Here is a 19614-nt window from a genome sequence, read left to right on the forward strand (position 1 = left end):
TGATGGCAGAAGCTCAACCCTCACCCAAGCTTGGTCAGGGAGTCTTGGATGTGCGATCAATCTTATCCACTGTCCTTTTTGCACGACGAATGATCTTCCGTGGGATGGCTTCCACGTCCACACGTCCATGTTTCCTTATTGCCTTGTGTCCTAGATTGGCGAGTTTGAGACTAAATGGCACGGGATCTTAAATAACCCCCCAACCATGGGATCGATGGCACACAATTGAGGGCTGCAATCTCAAGGATATCGAACGATGACCAAAGATCAGGCAACGGGTGGGGGGCCGAGGATTCGAACTCGGATGGGCGGTGTGCAACTTGATGGGCTAACCAGGCGTGTGTATGCATGTTTGAGTTTACACACCGGATGTTTGAGTTTACTTTTTGAGAATCTGGCGATGCCCAACATCTCTGCTTTTGTGCGTGCACTTCTCCTCCGTGGATCCCATGGCTGGAGAGTCATTTAAGACCCGCGTTCTTTAGTCATTAGGAATGGCGAGGCTCATATTTAATAGAAGATGTTTTGTAATGTGACTACAACTAATGTTTACATAACCGTCCGCCGACATGTATGGTCAGCTCCGGTCGCCATAGTGTTTCCAAAACGGAAGTGAAGTAAGAAGACATGAAGGTAACGAGGCTGCTTATTTGTTGCACAGAGAGAGAGAGAGAGAGAGAGAGAGAGAGAGAGAGATGGATGATCGCCATGCAGACGTCCTGCCGCCCACCTGGCCACCCGACAAGAAGAAGCAGAAAACGGGCAATGGGCATCATGCCCTTAAGCTCAGTACACCCAAAGTGGAGGCATCGGCTTCTCCCGAGGTGGATCAAGCTGCTGCTCGCTCGCTCGAGCCACAACAAGCTGCCTTGCAGGAAGTGAACAGCAGTAGCGTTTTGGACTACTCTTTCTCTGATGTTTCGGCATCCTTTGACCTTGCATCCCTGGAGTGCCCCTTGTGTAAAAGACCTCTTGAACCACCAATTTACCAGGTATGGAGACTTATCTTTTCAATGGAGAAGCATCAATGCTTCTTTATCGTCATCAACCATGTTGAGTTGTCGTTTGTTCTTCTTAAAACACCGATTCATAAGAAGGCATGGAGGCTACTCATATAAATTATGTGATTATGTCACCGCCTCTCCGGAAACAGAGAGGCAGCTAATTGCTTCTCGGACGTGTGCATGCAGTGGTGGGGTCGATCTGATAATTAGGATTAGATGTGTTATTAAAAACACTCTTATGTTTCTTGACATTAATTTTTCTTTTTTTCTTTTCCCTAGTGTTGTTACGGTCATTATGCCTGCACTTCATGCATTGAGTCAAACTGGAGAAAATGTTTAAAGTGCAATAAGCCCATCAGCAAGATAAGAAATCTTGGTCTTGAAAACATCATACATACATTGAGGATCAAGTGCAAGTTTGTTGATGGTGGTTGCAAGGAGATTTTAAAGCATCATGAAAGGAAAGATCATGAGATGGTATGTGCTTATGCTCCACACATGTGCCCAATCTCAGACTGTGAGTTTTGCAGTCCATTAAGGGAATTTTCTACTCACTTTATCGTACAGCATAAAGGTCGAAGCCTTGAATTTTTGGCATCTCATTCCATCAACCTGTCACTAGGGAAACATGATCTTTACACCATCTTAAAGATTGGAGAAAAGCCCTTGTTTCTCTTGCACAACAAGGCCGAAGCAATTGGGAACGTGGTGCATTTGACCTCGTTTTGTACACCACCAAGGAATAGTAACATAAGATGGGGATTTGAGCTTAATGTCTTTAAAGGAAACAGCAAACTCACATTGGATAGCGTGGCTTATAGCCACGAAGACTTGATGGTTGAAGCCAAGCCAACCGACTTTGTTGTCGTACCTTCCCACTTCTCTGACATACAAAGGACAGTCGAGGCTACATCACAACTTTTTGAGCTTAGTGAAATAGTAGATGTAGAAATTTGTATGAAAACAGATCCCAATGGATTTAAATTGATTAAACTATGATTGTGCTTTGTGACATTCTTCAGCTGAGATGTATGCTTTTCTATACTAGTCTCTACATACATTGACATGCCCTCTTGTTCGAATAGTGTTTCTTGTCTTTTGACTTTGAGTTTGTCAAGGCACAAGTCGAAGTTTTGGAAAAATTCTCACGATAATTCCCACATTGTGACTTACCTCAACATCATGAGCTTCTGTGAGGGAGGCACCGCATACCTAGCTAGGTATGCGGCGCCTCTTGAGCAGAAGCTCATGATGTTATGCATTGTATGAAAAACACTGAAAAAGACTCCGTTTTCCTACATGAGAAAATTGCTAAATCTTCTTGTGAGGGTTGCATATGTAGACGATGCAATATGATAAGCATGAATCAATCATTATCCAAAATGAAAACTGATGAGAATTTCTCATCTATATTTATTGCTAAATGCTTTTTGATCTCATTCAGCTATTGACATTTTGTGATAAAAAGAACTATTAAGTTTCTTTTTTCCCTGGCTCGAAATCAATATGCCCGGATAATAAAGTAAATGTTTCAAATCTTTTTAGAAATATCTTTTACATTAAACAAGGTTGGTTAGTCAAATAAAAAACAATCCCTGTTTGTCTTTGTGCAGTAGTGCTAGTTGTTAGTTGATAAGGATATGAATCAAATTCTAATGACTTGCAGAATGGTTGTGGATCTCGCTTCAGTAACGCATCAGCTGAGTTTCGAAATGCTAGACATGAAATTAACCTATAACATTGCTATGTGTGTGTTGCAATTATGTATATAAATAAATTGATATAAATGTGTTGCAAAGATGTATATAAATAAATCATACTTGTTAGACCATAATCACGACTGCTAACCTCAAGAAATGGCATCAATTATCATCTCATAAAAGAACACACTCTAGGATTGGTCATAAATACTTCTAGATAGTAAGACTAAAATTTCACTAAAACCTCCAATGAAGTAGTTTTCAAAGGCAATTATGAAGGTTCTTATGCTATAAGGACTCTTATGGCCAAGAAAATCCCAACAAGCGACCATGTGGATGATACAAATAAGCTATGTTGCATCAATCGCACCTTACAGCCATAAAAGTGACCTTTGTTAGCACTTCTATAACGAAAGGGAAGTACATTGTTTTCCTCAAATTTCGTTCAAAGTGAAAACTATAGTTAGGAGTAGCCATTTGAATTACTTGCCTTGTCATGAGAAGTGCAAAAGCCCTACCTTGTCTTGAAAGCATATCTTTACAACATTTCTTCTCTTGTGTTTAAAACGTCCTCATGTCTCTTTTGAAGCTTGTTATGTAAACTTTCAAGGTGCTTTCAAGATTCTTTTTGTCCTCATGGTCTAGCCGTCAACTCTTGCTTGTGTTGCCAAAACCTTCTCCCGCCTGCGTGCTATCCTTCCCTATCTCTCAACGCGTTCGTCAAAGCTTGCAAATCCGCCTTTCCTCCTACGAGCTTGCACCTAAGCTTCCCCCGCCATTCATGAAATTGCACCTATAGAGCAGTCCCCCCACGTCATCTCCACTAGAGAGAGAGAGAGAGAGAGAGAGAGAGAGAGAGAGAGGCATGGCCTCCACATGGCATGTCTCCCCCTTGTCACTCTTCCTTTAAATCTTCTCAGGCATCTTATCGTCATCTACACTAATGAGCCATTTTCTTATTTTCTTCCAGTTGATACTCCCTTCTCACAAATGGTTTATATATTACAAAGAGCTTCACTTAAATAATAAGGTAAAAGGTGCACATTACACATCACCATTTTGAAACAAAATAAAATAAAAAGAAAGTAAAATAAAGACACATTAAAAATAAAAACAAAACAATTTTTAATGCTTTCATACTATAAGAAAATATAGGTTTCATAAGCGTATAAGCAATAAAACAATTTAGTGAAATAATGTTTTTGGAAATCCTTAAATGAAGTGACCCTTTATCAATATCTCGCACGGTGTTCGAAAAAGTATTTCTTCCTAAGCGGTAAATGCAAACTGGAAATACTAGGAGTTTCCAAATTTGCAAGATGTTTGAACCATTTTCTAGTATATCATTTTCAACTTGCTTAAAGCTAAGCACACACCTTTCTCAAACGTTCACCTCACATCATGGGATTGAACTCCTATGAATCTGTTGTTTAATCATTTGTTCTCTAAAGTCTTTCAAGCATGCCATAAAAGTAAATGAGGCTTTGGAGAATAGCTTTCTATTTACAAGACTTTTGAGTCCCTTAGGGACACTTGTCTTACTACAAAGAAAATTGAAAGACCTTCACCCTTTGCGTGCTAAGGCGTTTGGCTCGACAAAAAGTAATACTCTTGTGACTTTTTGGTCTTTGCGTAATAATGGTTTACAAAAATAACTCAATTCAAAAAAATTGTTAGTTTATAAGGGTGTGAATTAATTTTTTATGACTTGCAAATAGTTGTAGATTTCAACTCAACAAAGCATCCTTGAGTTAATTGGTCTACATGGTGTATTTGTACTTATTAAACCACACAACCAATCATAGCCTCAAGAAATGGCATCGATTATCATCCTCACATAGAACACATGGATTAAATACTTTTGTATGGTGACTCAAATTTCGCGGAAAATCTCCAAGAGAGTATTTTTCCAAGGCAATAATGAAAGTTCGCATGTTTCAAGTACTCTTGCGGCCAAGAAAGTCCCAACGGCCAAGAAAGCCCCAACAAGCAACCATGTGGATACACTCACTACAATAAAAAAGGGAACCTTCGATGCACGTTTCGACGCATCCCGTTGAAAAGCCCGTTGATATACGCATTTCTACAAAAACGTCGCTATATACGTCGATATACATGTCGAAAGGGAATTTTATCGACGCATATTTCGACGGGCTTAGCGACGCATATAGCGACGACCATAACAGAAAAAAAATTTCTTGGGCAGAGGACAGGCAGCCTGGCGTGTGCCTGGTGAAAAGATGGACATAGCCACAGCCAGACTACCTGTCCTCTGCCCAAGAAAGCGAGCAGCACCAATATCAACCGTGCTCCCGCCGCAGAAATTTCGACAGAGTTCCCTTTGTTTTTACATAAACTTTTCAAAAAAGACTATATCATGTATACGTCTCCTACATGCTATCCATGTAGGATCTCACATGAGATTTAAGGCCAATGAAAGAAATGAAATGAACTTTGTGCAAAACCATAACCGTACCAACTTAATTTGTGCAAAACCATAACCAAATTAAAACCATAACCCGCCATAACCACTTTGATCAAAACCATAATGCAACCATAAACAAAATTAACAATAACCATAAGCATAACCAGAAAGTTAAACATAACCATAAACAAAACAAGAACCATAACCATGTCTATACAAGAACAGGAGAAATAACCATGTCTATACAATGACAATGACAATAACCATAACCATAAGGAAAATAATAACTGTCTAAACAATAACCATAACCATATATGTCTATACAAAAACGAGACACAGAAGCGTGTCTGTGTCTCACAAAACATATATATGAAATCCTCTAATGACTAAGTGTCACAATCTGCACATAGGACAAGTCACAAAATTAGTATTGATATTATTTTACATATACTTATTTAATTAAATCAACTCACACATATTAACGTCTCACCTCAAGCGATCAGCGAGACTCTAAAGCCTCCCAGTCTACAGGCTCTCCTGAAGCATCAAGATCATTTAATACTACATAGATACCTCTGCGATATCCATCTGTCTCCTCTTGGCATGTCAGGGTTCTATGCATCGCAAGATTCTGCATTTATACAAAAATCAAAGTAGTAGTACCTGCGCAGTAGGTTTCGGCCAAGATCTGAGCAAGCGCATTGAAGGTGAAAATGGCCCCTGCACGCGGGTTCCCCTTTTTTTTCCCAATTTTTTGGCGTCACTATGTACGTGCGTGGTAATGGGCGTCGATATACGCGTGGAAAATAATACCTTGCCATGCGTATTTCCACGCGCATATCGACGGTTATTTCGATGCATATATCGACGGGGTAAAAGAACGTCGATATCCGCGTGAAAAGGTACAGGCGTCGATATATAGGGAGTCGATAACTTTGGGTTATGTTGTTGTGACTCATGGACACTTTGAGATCTAGAGTTGACAAGGTAAGATTTAAAGCCTTTGAACACTATTTACATTTATGTTACATTGTATGTTTGTATTATATTTTTTTATTCAAACTTGGTCTATTGTCTCTTTTTTATTTTCAAAATCTGACAACAATACCCTTCTTTGGAGTAGCACATTCATGCGCTTTCATATATATATATATTGTCTGTTTGTTTAAACATTTAGTTTATTTATCGATATATCATTCCACTTTGGTGTTGGCTCATTTTTGTAATTCAGCATTTAGGAGTCTTACCATAGCTCGAGCGAGATTTTTTTAGCAAACCAAAACTTGAGCGAGTATCTATATGGAATCTACCTATGTTGTGCTATGTATGCTCTTAATCTTTTGTTGGCACTGCCTGCATGCAGGTAGTGATATAGGTGTGGTGCCTACCAAATTGTGTACACATTTTTTAGGCATTCTTTTAGGCTTTTTAGGCTATGTTTTAGGCTTCTAATAAAAATAGCGTATCTTTCTCTCTAACTCTCTCTCATCTGCATTACCAAAGCAGTCAAGAGCTTTGTGAGAGAGAGAGAGAGAGAGAGAGAGAGAGAGAGAGAGAGAGAGAGGCTGCAACTTGCACCTGGAGAAAGCAGCTCTCTCTCTCTCTCTCTCTCTCTCTCTCTCTCTCTCTCTAATAGCAGGCAGTGCCGCTGTCTACACGTTAGTGTCGGCTTGTTTACTTACATTTCATTTCATGTCTTGAACATGTAGTTGAGTCCATTTTTGTAGGGAGGATATGAATAAGAGCCATCAAAATTTTCCCAAGGTTGTATATGCAAGATGGATGGCATCCTGAACATGATCTTCTATGCAAAGGGACCCAGTGAGGCACAATAGTGGCAGTCAAGTGTTATGTATCAAAGAGAAAATGCAAAAAATGAGGTTAGTAACCCATAAAATGGTCCTATACCATCATGAATGCACAAAGTTCCATCAAAGCATGCTTGAGTCATTTCCTCATAAATGGGGATTTAAGTCAAATGGTGCACACCGATTGTAAATGGGCATTTTCCTACTATTGCTTTGCCTTATTTTTAAAGCATGGAGCTATTGTTGCATTGATGCTTTCCGTTCTACTATGAGTTTACCCACACGATGATGCATCGGGCTAGAGATAACTAACAACCCCCTTCTTTTTGTGCTTGTCGAGTACTTATATGCTCGGCACAATATTTTTTCGTGAAGTCTGGCACTATATGGCAAGTAAGGATATTTGAGGTTGCTAGATTTGTGATGTCAAATGAACCTAGATTTAGGAACTTGGGGTCATTTCTAATCCACATTTAAAACTTCGGCTTAATCATGTTTTGTATTTTGTTTACAACAGTGTGATACTGCAATGTTGTGTGAAACTCTAAACTAACGGGGACAAATTGAGAGAGAAATGTTGAAAAAAAAAGGGGGGCTAGGAGTTGTCTCTAGCCCCTTGTACAAACATGAGGACAACCGGACTCTAGTTCCGACCTTATCTTGAAGATAACCAGTGAAATTTTAAAGTTTTTAGTATAAATATCATCAAATGCTTCAAATTTGACTTATGAACCGATATAATTATTGAATATTTCCATCAAGTATCTTTATTTTCTTCTGTTTAGGGAGGAGATACAGACAGCGTATGCAAGGAGGTAATGTATCCCACACCTTTCTGCACTCTAATATAGCACAGGGTGATACGGCTAAGAGTAATTCGTTGGCCCTTTGATTTGGAGTGATTCTCCACACTAATTACTACGTGAGGTTGCAACTCATGTGATTTTTGAAATAGTCAATAGTTGATTGTGATAACTGAGAATCATGAGTTGTGAGCTCAATAGAAAGAGGATATTGATGACAATACTAACAAGAGAGAGAATGACAATGATTGGAGTTGGCAAACCCTGAGGATGGATTGCATCCTTGCATCATCATTATCATGTTGTGGTTGGATATTACTGACACGGGGTTGTCCTCCCTCCCAGCCATGAGTGCTGATTGTCAATAGTCCTTCCACTCTCCCCAACTCATCCAACTCAACGTTGTCTCCACAAGCACTATTACTACTCTCAATTACCGGCCATTGTTTGATTAATTCCTATTGATGGTCACGTGAGGGGATCTTGCAAATAGTACTACTATGCACACAAAATTGTAACTGTGCTTATTTTGTCATAGTTACTCTTGTAACCGGTCCTCAGCTTTAATAAAGTGAAAGGCGCTCAGGTGATGTTTGCCTTTGCAATGTTGCACAACGTGTGAGCCTCATAGTTATTGCTACTGCCCTTTACAACGTGGCTCAACCCCAATGTCGTGTAGTGTGCACCTCATAGGCATCTTTGTTTCTGTGTTTCTCTCTACTGGTCTTGCATGGTTAGGGATACTCCAGGTGCTGATAATGGAGCTCAACATCACCGCGTATGACCACTCACTATTGCAAGCATTTATTAACAATTTTTGGGGTGTGTTTGACTTAGGTCAAACACTCTAGACCACTAAGCCAATTTTACTTTATTACCTAATTGAAATTATCCACTTGGACAATTTAAAATGAAACAAGGCTTAGTTTGCCTGTTTACACAACGCTCTTAATTGCTATGGTAATACTCAATGATGGCCAGAGCACGTGTTGCACATTTCAAAAAAGAAAATAAGTTAGAACTATGCCATGTTCAATGGCACGAGCAAAAAACAACGGATGGGAAAATTGAACGCTTAAAGTCGAGTCGAGAGACGAAAAGCCTTTGAAAGTGCAGATAACTGGGGCATGCTGCATGCGAGGAAAGGTAACTTCCTGGCTGGTGATGGAAGCGGCAACACAGCATTCCTCTGGTCAATTTCTTCAAAGCTGTAAGGCCTAGACCTACTCGTTTAGGAGATCATTGGGGCTCCGTTCAAATAGACCTATCAGGGTTGGTCTCCCTCTCTCTCTCTCTCTCTCTCTCTCGTGTTGGGGGCTTGGGAACATATGGCACTCCATCGTATAGTAGGCATTGTGGGAAATCCGAGTGGCTACTCTACATTGTGCATATACACACAGAGAGACATGTAGGTGCTCGTGCTGGAGATGGTTACACACATAGGCACGTATGGACAAATTAAATTTCTCGTCATTTCATTCAGAAGATCCTCTTTAAATAGAGGTGAGAGATGAGATTACAAGGTTGTGAAAGCCTTTCGGCTTATTTATTACAATACACCCCCGTAAGCTGAATGGCGTTTATAACCAGGAAGTTGAGTGTGCAGCAAAGAGGATATTTTTCTTCCTGCATAAGACGAATTAAATGTATTACAAGCATGCTCAACTCGTTGCAAATGCGAATGTTGTGGTTGAATGAACTTCTTTGTTTCTTGCTTCATCTTGCATCTCAGACAATTGGAACGACGCCAAAAGTTTGATTTGAAGTTTTCTACTCTTGCTTGTACACTTCAAGAAGGGCCGACATTGAGAGCTCGAGCTTGGATATATTCACATTCCCCCCGCAAGTGAGAGAGCTTGAATGTCGGCGGCGGTGATGTTAACAAGCTTGCAGAATTAGGTGGGAGAGATTGGCTACAATGTGAACAATTGTGGGAGAACCCCTGCTCACCGCCTAGTGAATGTGATGGATTGAAAGCAGCATTGAATCCAGGTGGAAAGATAAATTTAGTATTTTGTTGAAGAGTTGAAAGAAGAGGTATCCCAATGGTGCCAGTGGCAATGAATGGTAGAGCTAGTGGCGTTGGGGACGACATGGTGAAGCAGAGGTACGTAAAGATGTTGAAGTAGCATTTGAACTGAAAAATCGGGAGGTTGCCACCTTTTTTGTAAGCTTTAGGGTTTCCAAAAGGATGGTGGATTTTGAAGAAGAGGCTATGTAAGTTGCTATTTCAGTACATGGCAAAAGACGATTATGAAGGGAATGGGGTCTAAGGGGGTCTCTTTATTTGCCATGGGATTAAAACGAAGACACTACAACATAACATCAAGATATCGACCCAGTATATATCGACGACCGTACCTTTCCACGCGGTTATCGACGTACTTGCAGCCGTCAAATATATGCGTGGGAATATCCATCGATATGCGGGTGAAAATACGCGTGGCAAGGCATACGTCACCACGCGTAAATCGACGGATATTACCACGAGTATATCGACGCATATTTCGACGCAAAAAATTGGGGGAAAAAAAGGGAAATCCACGTGCAGACGGTCATTTTCGCCTGTGGCGCGCTTAGATCTCTTGGCCGAAACCTGCTGCGCAGGTATTATGAAACTCTCCCCCCCCCCCCTAGCCCCTCTCTCTCTCTCTCTCTCTCTCTCTCTACATCGTGTGTGTGTGTGTGTGTAGGAAAGAGAGAGAGAGAGAGAGAGAGAGAGAGAGAGAGAGAGAGAGAAATGTGTGTGTGTGTGTGTGTAGAAAATCAAAGAGAGAAAGAGAGAAATGTGTGTGTGTGTGTGTGTGTGTGTAAATAAGAAATTAAAAAGAGAGAGAGAGAGAGAGAGAGAGAGAGAGAGAGAGAGAGATGTGTGTGTGCGTGTAGGAAATTAAAGAGAGAGAGAGAGAGAGAGAGAGAGAGAGAGAGAAATGTATGCGTAGGAAATTAAAATTAAAGAAAGAGAAATTAAAGAGAGAAATGAAAATGAAATGTTATATTAACATCTTCAAAAGGCCAAAGTGACCTATGAGACCAAAAAATTACAATGTGGTGCATCCGATACAAAGTCAGAGTAACAAGATGACAAAATGACAAAATAAAATATTATGGAATCCTAGACTGTTGGGTGTGGACTAAGCAGCTAAAACAGCTAGTTGGGATAGGTAGATCATAGGAGATCCAGCATCGGTCGCTGGCGGATGTCATCAATCTCCTCCATGGTCAGTAGTCTGACCGGGCGTTGTACATGTCGAGCCAAAGTGACCTGGATACTCTGATGCACCCTCTGTCGATGTTGTGTAGTCCTCCGCAATCGTGCGCGTCTGGATCTCCCTAGCTCAGTCACTTGTTCAATCAGTATGCCTCTGGTGTAAAGCGACAAGCTCTGCTGTGGTAGAGAGGGGGAGAGAGAGAGATGTTTGTATAAATTAAAGAGAGAGAGAGAGAGAGAGAGAGAGAGAGAGAGAGAGAAATAAAGAGGGATATATATATATATATAGAGAGAGAGAGGGAAATAGAGATAGAGAGAGAGAGAAAGAGATAGGAAATAGAGAAAGAGAGTGATATATATATATATATATATATATATATATATATATATATATATATATAGAGAGAGAGAGAGAGAGAGAGAGAGAGAGAGAGACAGAGAGAGAGAGAGAGAGAGAGAGAGAGAGATAGATAGATAGTTCTATTATCGTCCTGGGAGGTCAAATATGACCTATGGGACCAAATGAACATGTCACGTGGTGTGAGTGGAGTTCATAAGTGACTCTCGATGCTCAAAAATGGCTGAAATGAGCGTCGCAATAGAGAGTCCACATCGTGGTTGGGAGAGGAAGGTATGTAGGGAGAGCTCATGGCTGAATATATGGGGAAAAGAGGACCTAATGTGGTCAAAAGCTGAGCACTCAAGTAGTGTGTGGTACTCACTCTCTCGCACTTGACGAGGGCATAAGGTGCAAGAGAGAGAGAGAGAGAGAGAGAGAGAGAGAGAGAGAGAGAGAGATAGGAAAATAGAGAGAGAGAAAGAGAGTGATATATATATATATATATATATATATATATATATATAGAGAGAGAGAGAGAGAGAGAGATAGAGAGAGAGAGAGAGAGAGAGAGAAATAGAGAGCGAGAGGAATAAAAAGAGAAAGAGAGATAGCAAGAGCGAGATCGAGAGATAGGGTGTGTGTAGAGAGAGAGAGAGAGAGAGAGAGAGAGAGAGAGGAAAATAGAGAGAGAGAGAGAGAAAGAGAAAGAGAGATAGCAAGAGCGAGATCGAGAGAGAGAGAGAGAGAGAAAGAGAGATAGTGAGAGCGATATCGAGAGAGAAAGAACGAGAGATAGGGTACGTAGAGAGATAGAGAGTGATATATATATATATATATATATATATATATATATATATATATATATATATATATAGAGAGAGAGAGAGAGAGAGAGAGAGAGAGAGAGAGAGAGAGAGAGAATTAACTAGAGATAGCTACAGAGGTAGAGAGAGAGAGAGAGGAGAGAGAGAGAGAGAGAGAGAGATACATAGTAGATAGATACATATGCCTGGGAGTGCACGTATGTGTCTACCCATATAGGATTTGACCAATAAAGACGATATTTTGACCCGGTGGTCCTGATCTCCGTACACCTCTGGACCGAGGTGTACGAAGATCGGGCAAGACTAGAGAATGCGAGGTAGTTTACATTGTGAGGAGTATATATATTAAAACAACATTCATAATCATTGTAGATGGCAACGTCATCAACTAACATGGAGGAAAAGATTGCATGCTCGTGCACGCTGTGCAAGTATCAAATCTTGCGCATGCGTAGGATATGTAATGAGCATGCACAAGTACGAAGAGTTTGCTAGAGAAATCGTACAAAATCTACAATACGACTCCTACGGAATGGGCATTGATTTTGGCGACATAACACCTACATCTGAGAGAGAGAGAGAGAGAGAGAGAGAGAGAGAGAGAGAGAGAGAGGATTATGCATGAAGGTCCGACCAATATAGAGCCAAGGATGGAAGCAGAAAAGGGCTTACAGACAGAAGACGACGGCATGGAGGAGATGCTGGATGCCTTTTTCCAGACAAGCGAGGAGAACGCTAACGAAGCAGCACTAGAAGCCCTGCGCCTATCTCCTGAAGACATGTTAAGGAAATTGGCACGTCAACCAATCTATGAAGGCGCCAAAATATCTGTGCTTCATACTTGTCTGACGTTTTTGAATCTGCAGTCAATGTACGGGTGGTCAGATGCAAGCGTCACTGCTTTGTTTAGGTACGTAACTTACAAAAGAGATTTTCCATTGAAATGGTGACGTGCTTGGGGAGCTTTTTAATTTAATGTGGATTAAACAGGTTGTTGCGGGAGCAACTTCTCTAGGCTGGTAATGAAATGTCCCCCTCCAGGCCAGATGCAAAGCAACTATTGACCTCAGTTGTCTTGGACTACAACAAGATTCATGCATGTCCAAATGATTGCATTCTTTTTCGCAATGAATTCGCAGATTGTCTGTCGTGTCCTAAGTGTGGAGCAATGCGCTACAAACAAGATGCGGTTGGCAAGATAGTGCCAGCTAAAGTGTTGCGGCATTTCCCTATTATTCGTAGGATAAAAAGCATGTTTTGTTGTGGTTCCATTGCAAAGTTGATGCGATGGCATTCTACGAATAGATCCACTGACGCAACATTTAGGGTGCCCGATGATTCAAAAGCTTGGAGGCACATTGAAGATACCTGGACACATTTTAAGAGTGAACCACGTAATTTACGTTTGGGCATGGCAATGGATGGAGTCAATCCATTTGGCTTGAGAAGCTTGTCATGGAGCACATGGCCTGTGTGCCTTATCAATTACAACCTCCCGCCGTGGCTTGCCATCAAGAAGGGTCATTTGATATTAAGCTTGATTGTACCTGGTAAGTTCAAGACAAAAAACATGGATGTTTATCTAGCTCCACTAGTTGACAAGCTCCAAGAGTTATGGCATGGGATCGACATAGAAGATGCGGTTGAACCAGTAGAACAACAGCATGCAAGGATCCATGGACTTCTTATGTGGACTATGCATGATTGGCCAGGATACGGAGAAGCTTCTGGTAATGGTTCTTGATTTAAAAAATTCTCGCTATTTGCAAGCACTTTGCCTTGGCCTGAATCATGATTTAATATATGCTGGGCTTACAACTTCGGGACACAATGCAGGTCCAATTTGCGGGCAGTCTTTAAATGTGCGCTATTCTGCCTCTCTTCGAAAGACAATTTATCAAGGCCACCACCGTTATCTTCCAGATGGCCATCACTTGCGCGAAGGTCAGTTTGGTTGCGTCGAATGTCATCCTATGCATGTACAAGAGTGGCGTCGCTGATGGGAGCAACATGAGGGGCCACCTGTTCTAGGAATGAAATGTTTGTCCATTCTCCATACGTTCATACTGGGGTGATCTACTAATTAACCATTTGCTAGAACCAATGCATATATTCAAGAATGTGGGAGAGCTCCTCTGGAAGACAATCATGGGAATGAAAGACAATCGAGCTTCACGAGATGATTTGCAATCAGTTGGTCTGGTGTCATGCAAAAGAGCAGGGCCAGTGCCAGAGACATGAATGAGAGCACTAGCAACCTGGATTACTATGGTCTGGTGTCAGATATCCTGAAAGTCAGCTTTAGGCGGTTTGAGATGTTTTTGTTGGATGTGAAGTGGTTCAAGATGATTACTTCTGGTCGCAATGCAACAGTACGTAGAGATGGAAACAAGCTTATGCAAATAGATTCTACAAAGGTTTGGACATATACGAGCGACACATTTGCTCTCCCCGAACATTGCTAGCAAGTGGTCTTTGTAGCGGACCCTCGAGAGCGACAATATTGGTTTGTGGTTTAGGTTGCTCCAAGAAATAAACAAGTATCAGAAGGGCAAGAGCTCCTGGAGAAAAGTTGGTCAGACGACTTCCATACTGCTGTGACATTAGATGAGATGGACGAAGGTATGGCAGAGGAAGCTGACAGATATATGAGGGATGATGTAGACGAGGCAGATATGACACTTGTAAATGAAGATGCAATGGATGAAGACAATCTGTCAGAACGAGTTGGGGCAAAGTTATGTCTGCAATTAGAGATAGACGATGATACGGTGCAAGATCTTATCGATGATTCCCCACTCGTCGAGGCCTAGACTTGTAAATGTTTGTGTGAAGACATTGATTTAAAACTAAGATTAAAGTTAATTTAAACAAAGGTGTTCAGAAACTTTGTTTTACTTTCTTTGTGCAGGACTTTAGAATGGCAGACCAGTTTCCAGATCCCGCTTCTATGACTGCAGATGCATTTATGGGATTCGTCACACGGATGACGCTCAATCAGATGGCAGAGGCGTCTCAGTACTGGGTAGCCAGAGGTACGGGTACTACGCCTCCGCGCTTCACACGCGAGGGTCCTACGCCTATGGGAGGGCCACCTATGGGGAGGACGCCTATGGGGGAGACACCTATGGGGGGGACGCCTATGGGGAGGGGGACCGCCTATGGGGGGAGGACGCCTACGGGTAAGACGCTTGCGAGGTATCCCATCACGACCGCTTTGATACCTAGGGTTACGGTAGAGACGGGTACGTCCTCATCTCCGCAGCACATGTGCACTCGCCGATCTCGACGATCGTCAGGTGGACATGGTGGTTATTGTGGAGGAGGGTCTACGTGCGCTTCAACCCCTCCTCGCTCACAACCCCCGTCCTACCCAGGCACACCTCTAGACACACCTCTTAGCACACCTCGGACACCTTGGGGAGCACACGATCCTAGTGCCTCCAATCTCTATACTGTACGGGCAAATGGTTCTGTTGACATAGATAGAGTCGGGAGTGAGATGAGACAGCGGATTCGCCAGCCCACGGAGCTGCAGTTTTTGACTATCATTCTGACCCTTGGCCTGAGCAGGATCGTGAAAAAATCAATTATATAGTGCAGACCATCATGAGAGAGTATCAACTTACTCCGGGTTCAAAGGATCTTCCGAGGAGGTGGATCAAGGGTGTTGCACGGGACACCATGAAACATCATCCTTATGCAGCTCGGCAGGCTTTCAGGATCGGCTTGCCGAAGCCTTCGGGCATCCCACACGAGACGTGACAGCAGATCAGGGAGGATGAGCAGACAGCGGATACGTGGTTCAGACAGTAGCATCAGGCCACGGAGATACGAAAGATGACCAAGGGGACATCTCATCTTGGCAGCGAAGGCTTCGACACCTTTCTCTATGAGTTTATGAGTTTCCAATCCAATCCTAGCTATGGCGTTTTTTTAAACGTGATGAATCATGTATTCTTAATTACTTCGATTTTTGTATAAACGCAGAATCTTGCAATGCATCGAGCCCCGACATGCCAAGAGGAGACATATGGATGTCGCAGAGGTATTTATGAAGTGTTGAATGATCTTGTTGCCTCAAGAGAGCCTATAGACTGGGAGGCTTTAGAGTCTCGCTGATCGATTGAGGTGAGACGTTAATATGTGTGAGTTAATTTAATTAAATAAGTATATGTGAAGTAATATCAATACTAATTTTGTGACTTGTCCTATGTGCAGGTTGTGACGCGTAGTCATCAGTGGATTTCATATATATGTTTTGTGAGACACAGACACACTTCTGTGTCTCTTTTTTGTATAGACATGGTTATGGTTATTCTTTTCTTTATGGTTATGGTTATTGTCCTTGCATAGACATGGTTATGGTTATTGTTTTGTTTATGGTTATGTTCAACTTTATGGTTATGGTTATGGTTATTGTTTTGTTTATGGTTATGGTTATCATTATGGTTTTGATCAATATGGTTATGACCGGTTATGGTTTTAATTTGGTCATGGTTTTGCACAAAGTTCGTTATGGTTATGGTTTTAAGTTGGTTATGGTTTTGCACAAAGTTCATTTCATTTCTTTCATTTGCCTTAAATCTCATGTGAGATCCTACATGGATAGCATGTAGGAGGCGTATACATATGGTTTTTTTTGAAAAGTTTATGTTAAAACGAAGGGAACTCTGCTGAAATTTCTACGGGAGCACAGTTGATTTTGGTGCTGCTCGTGTTCTTGGGCAGAGGATAGGAAGTCTGGCTGTGGCAGTGTCCATCTTTTCACTAGGCACGTGCCAGACTCCCTGTCCTCTGCCCAAGAAAAAAAAATTATGTTATCGTCGTCGCAATCTGCGTCACTACGCACGTCAAAATAAGCGTCGATAACAGTACCTTTCGATGCATATATCGACGCATATTGTGACGTTTTTGTGGGAACAAGTATTTCAACGGTTTTTTCGATGGAGAGCGTCGAAACCTGCGTCAAAGGCCCACTTTTTTATTGTAGTGAGATTATGGAAGGGGAAATGGGTGGATGCCATGTGGATTGAAATTGTGGGTATGGTAGGACCTAAAAGTAAGTGGTCAAACTTATACTCTTTTATCAAATATAAAGAGAAAATCTCTTATAAATACAAAAAATTAAACTTTTCTCTAAATAGTTGGATAAAAACCAATCCTTTCTCTCTCTAGTGGGCTGCTAGTTTCTCCCCCTCTCTCCTAACAGACATTAGAAAATTTCGGAGGTCATTTGGAGGGCCTTGTAAGAAATTGTATCTCTCTCAAAAAACCTTTTTTAAAATGCACTTGCACCTTGTGAGTACGTCCAAAAGGACAACCAAACACTCTAAAAATTAGATTTATATTCCCAATCGTCCTTGAAAACGGTCATGTTTTTATTTAATGGGAGCGTCTTTTTCAGGAGGCAGGTGCGGAGCATTCAATGCAGCTTACGTCATCACTGAAAGTTGAAAAGTCACAAACTATAAAATAGTGATAGATTTTGAGGATTTTGACACCACCAATGCATCCGGAACGCCAAAATACCTTAAAAACGAATGTCTACTTGTCTCATTCCGACATCCGGAGAGGCAAAAAATGTTAAAAAACCCCCAAAAATGGGCTTTTTACTTAAGACGCGCGAGGAGGCATTCTAAAATTTTAGAATGCCCCTCTGCACGCCGTTAGTACAAAGCTCCTTTTAGTGATTTTTGGACACTTATCTTTCCAAAAAGCCCCTTTTTAGAGGTTTTTAGACATTTTTATCTCAAAAAGCTCCCTAAAAAGAGGAAAAAAGGGCCTTTTTACTAACAGCGCGCAAGGAGGCATTCCAAAAATTTGGAATGCCCCCTCGCGCGCCGTTAGTACAAAGCTCCTTTTAGTGATTTTTGGACACTTATCTTTCCAAAAAGCCCTTTTTTAGAGGTTTTTAGACATTTTCCTATCAAAAAGCTCCCTAAAAAGAGGAAAAAAGGGCCTTTTTACTAACGGTGCGCGAAGAGGCATTCCAAAATATTGGAATGCCCCCTCGCGCGCCGTTAGTAAAATGTTCTTTTAGGGGTTTTTGACGTTTTTGGCCTCTTTGGATGTCTGAGCGAGGCAATTGGACATTCATTTTTAGGAGATATGTGCGTTCCGGACGCATTGACAGTATCAAAAGTTTCAAAATCTTCCACCACTTGATAGTTTTGTGACTTTTTAAGTTCTAGTGATGATGTAGCCCGTATCAAATGCACCGCATCTACCTTTTGAAAAAGGTGCTCGCATTAAATAAAAGAGAGTGCTCGTCTTCAAGGACCACTAGATTATTAAATGAGGAGAGGGACACCTTTTATATTTTTGTTAATATCAATCTATTTTTCTACGTAACGTAGTCTCTTCTCTCATTGGAGAAGCTTATTTTCCTCTCTCTACCAAAAGGCCCTCCAAAAGACCTTCGAAATCTCATAATGGGGTCCCTCCAAAAATGTGTTGATCATTCCCTCCCTCTCTCTCTCTATTGTACCATCTTTCACTTCTCTTCACTTCACCTTGTCAGTTGCTTCTCTTATCTTCCTTTCATTTTTCCCTCCCAGAATCTTTGCAACAGACGTTTAAACCTCCTTTCCCTCCTCAAGATTATTGCATTCTCCTCAAGCTTGATGCATTCTCCTCAAGATGAAGTTCTTTATTTCTCCAGGAGCCTCATTAAACACCTCTACCTAAAGCTGAAGATATGCAGCATATCCTTCTACTAGATCATCCCTCTCTCTTTCCTCAATAGGTTTTGTCCTCCGTCTCTATTAAACTCTCTAGAGAGAATCTACTTTCCTCTCAAGCTTTGCAACACTATCTTCCCCATTAAGCCAACAAGAAAGTGGAGCAGCATAGCCGTAAGTGGCATCAATCGCCTTTTTGTACCATCAAGAATCTTAATACAATTGAAAGCATGGATGTGTAGTGTCTAATCATATGTGTTTGTGTGCAGGTTGTGCCACTATTCCCTATGGCATCATCAGTTACTCGATGACTTAGGAGTGTCATTGACTCCAGTTCATGCATCAATGTACGAGATGATAATGGATATTGGGTGATAGTGGAGTTCAAACAAATGATGTGGGTGACACATGGCGTCTTGAGCACACCATTGGAAGGAAATAATCATGGAGTTCAAGAAAACACAAGAGAGCAAGAGGCTTGCGAATGTGCAATATGTGTATGTTGCTTCACAACTGAAGCTAGAGATAGGAGTAGATCTATTGAGGTTTCTTCTAAACTATAATTTTACTCCTCTGTCTAGATTTCAGATTGTCTATTTAGTATTTTTTCCATGTACGTTGCTTTTGTTGACTATAAGATTTCCATTGTTTGTTCATGTTTACATATGTTTTTCCATTGGCTTTTGTAGAGTGGGAGTCAATAGAGTCCTTCACATGAACTTTTGATGCCATTCACATTGACCTTGGCAAGTTGCTCTATGTTGGTTGTCCATCCTCTGAGATTTCCTCACGTGATTTTTTTTTTATATAATCATA

The 19614-nt window shown here is 41.2% G+C and overlaps 1 protein-coding gene across 1 annotated transcript; it reads left to right on the forward strand.

The window, feature by feature from the left end:
* Positions 1 to 641: 641 nt before the first annotated feature.
* LOC147463401 (E3 ubiquitin-protein ligase SINA-like 10) lies at positions 642 to 2011 on the forward strand. The gene is made up of 2 exons (XM_086528745.1): positions 642 to 992; positions 1284 to 2011. The coding sequence occupies exons 1-2, from the start codon at positions 696 to 698 to the stop codon at positions 2001 to 2003; spliced, it is 1017 nt and encodes a 338-aa protein (XP_086384871.1). The 5' UTR covers positions 642 to 695; the 3' UTR covers positions 2004 to 2011.
* Positions 2012 to 19614: the final 17603 nt, after the last annotated feature.

This window comes from Adiantum capillus-veneris, chromosome 2 (assembly GCF_014529385.1).
Source record: "Adiantum capillus-veneris isolate H3 chromosome 2, ASM1452938v2, whole genome shotgun sequence".
NCBI classification, from domain to species: Eukaryota; Viridiplantae; Streptophyta; class Polypodiopsida; order Polypodiales; family Pteridaceae; genus Adiantum; species Adiantum capillus-veneris.

Coding starts and splice junctions, on each gene's coding strand:
- LOC147463401 (XM_086528745.1), top strand. CDS start 696: ATGGATGATCGCCATGCAGACGTCCTGCCGCCCACCTGGCCACCCGAC. Junction 993..1,283: donor TTGAACCACCAATTTACCAG/GTATGGAGACTT, acceptor TCTTTTCCCTAG/TGTTGTTACGGTCATTATGC.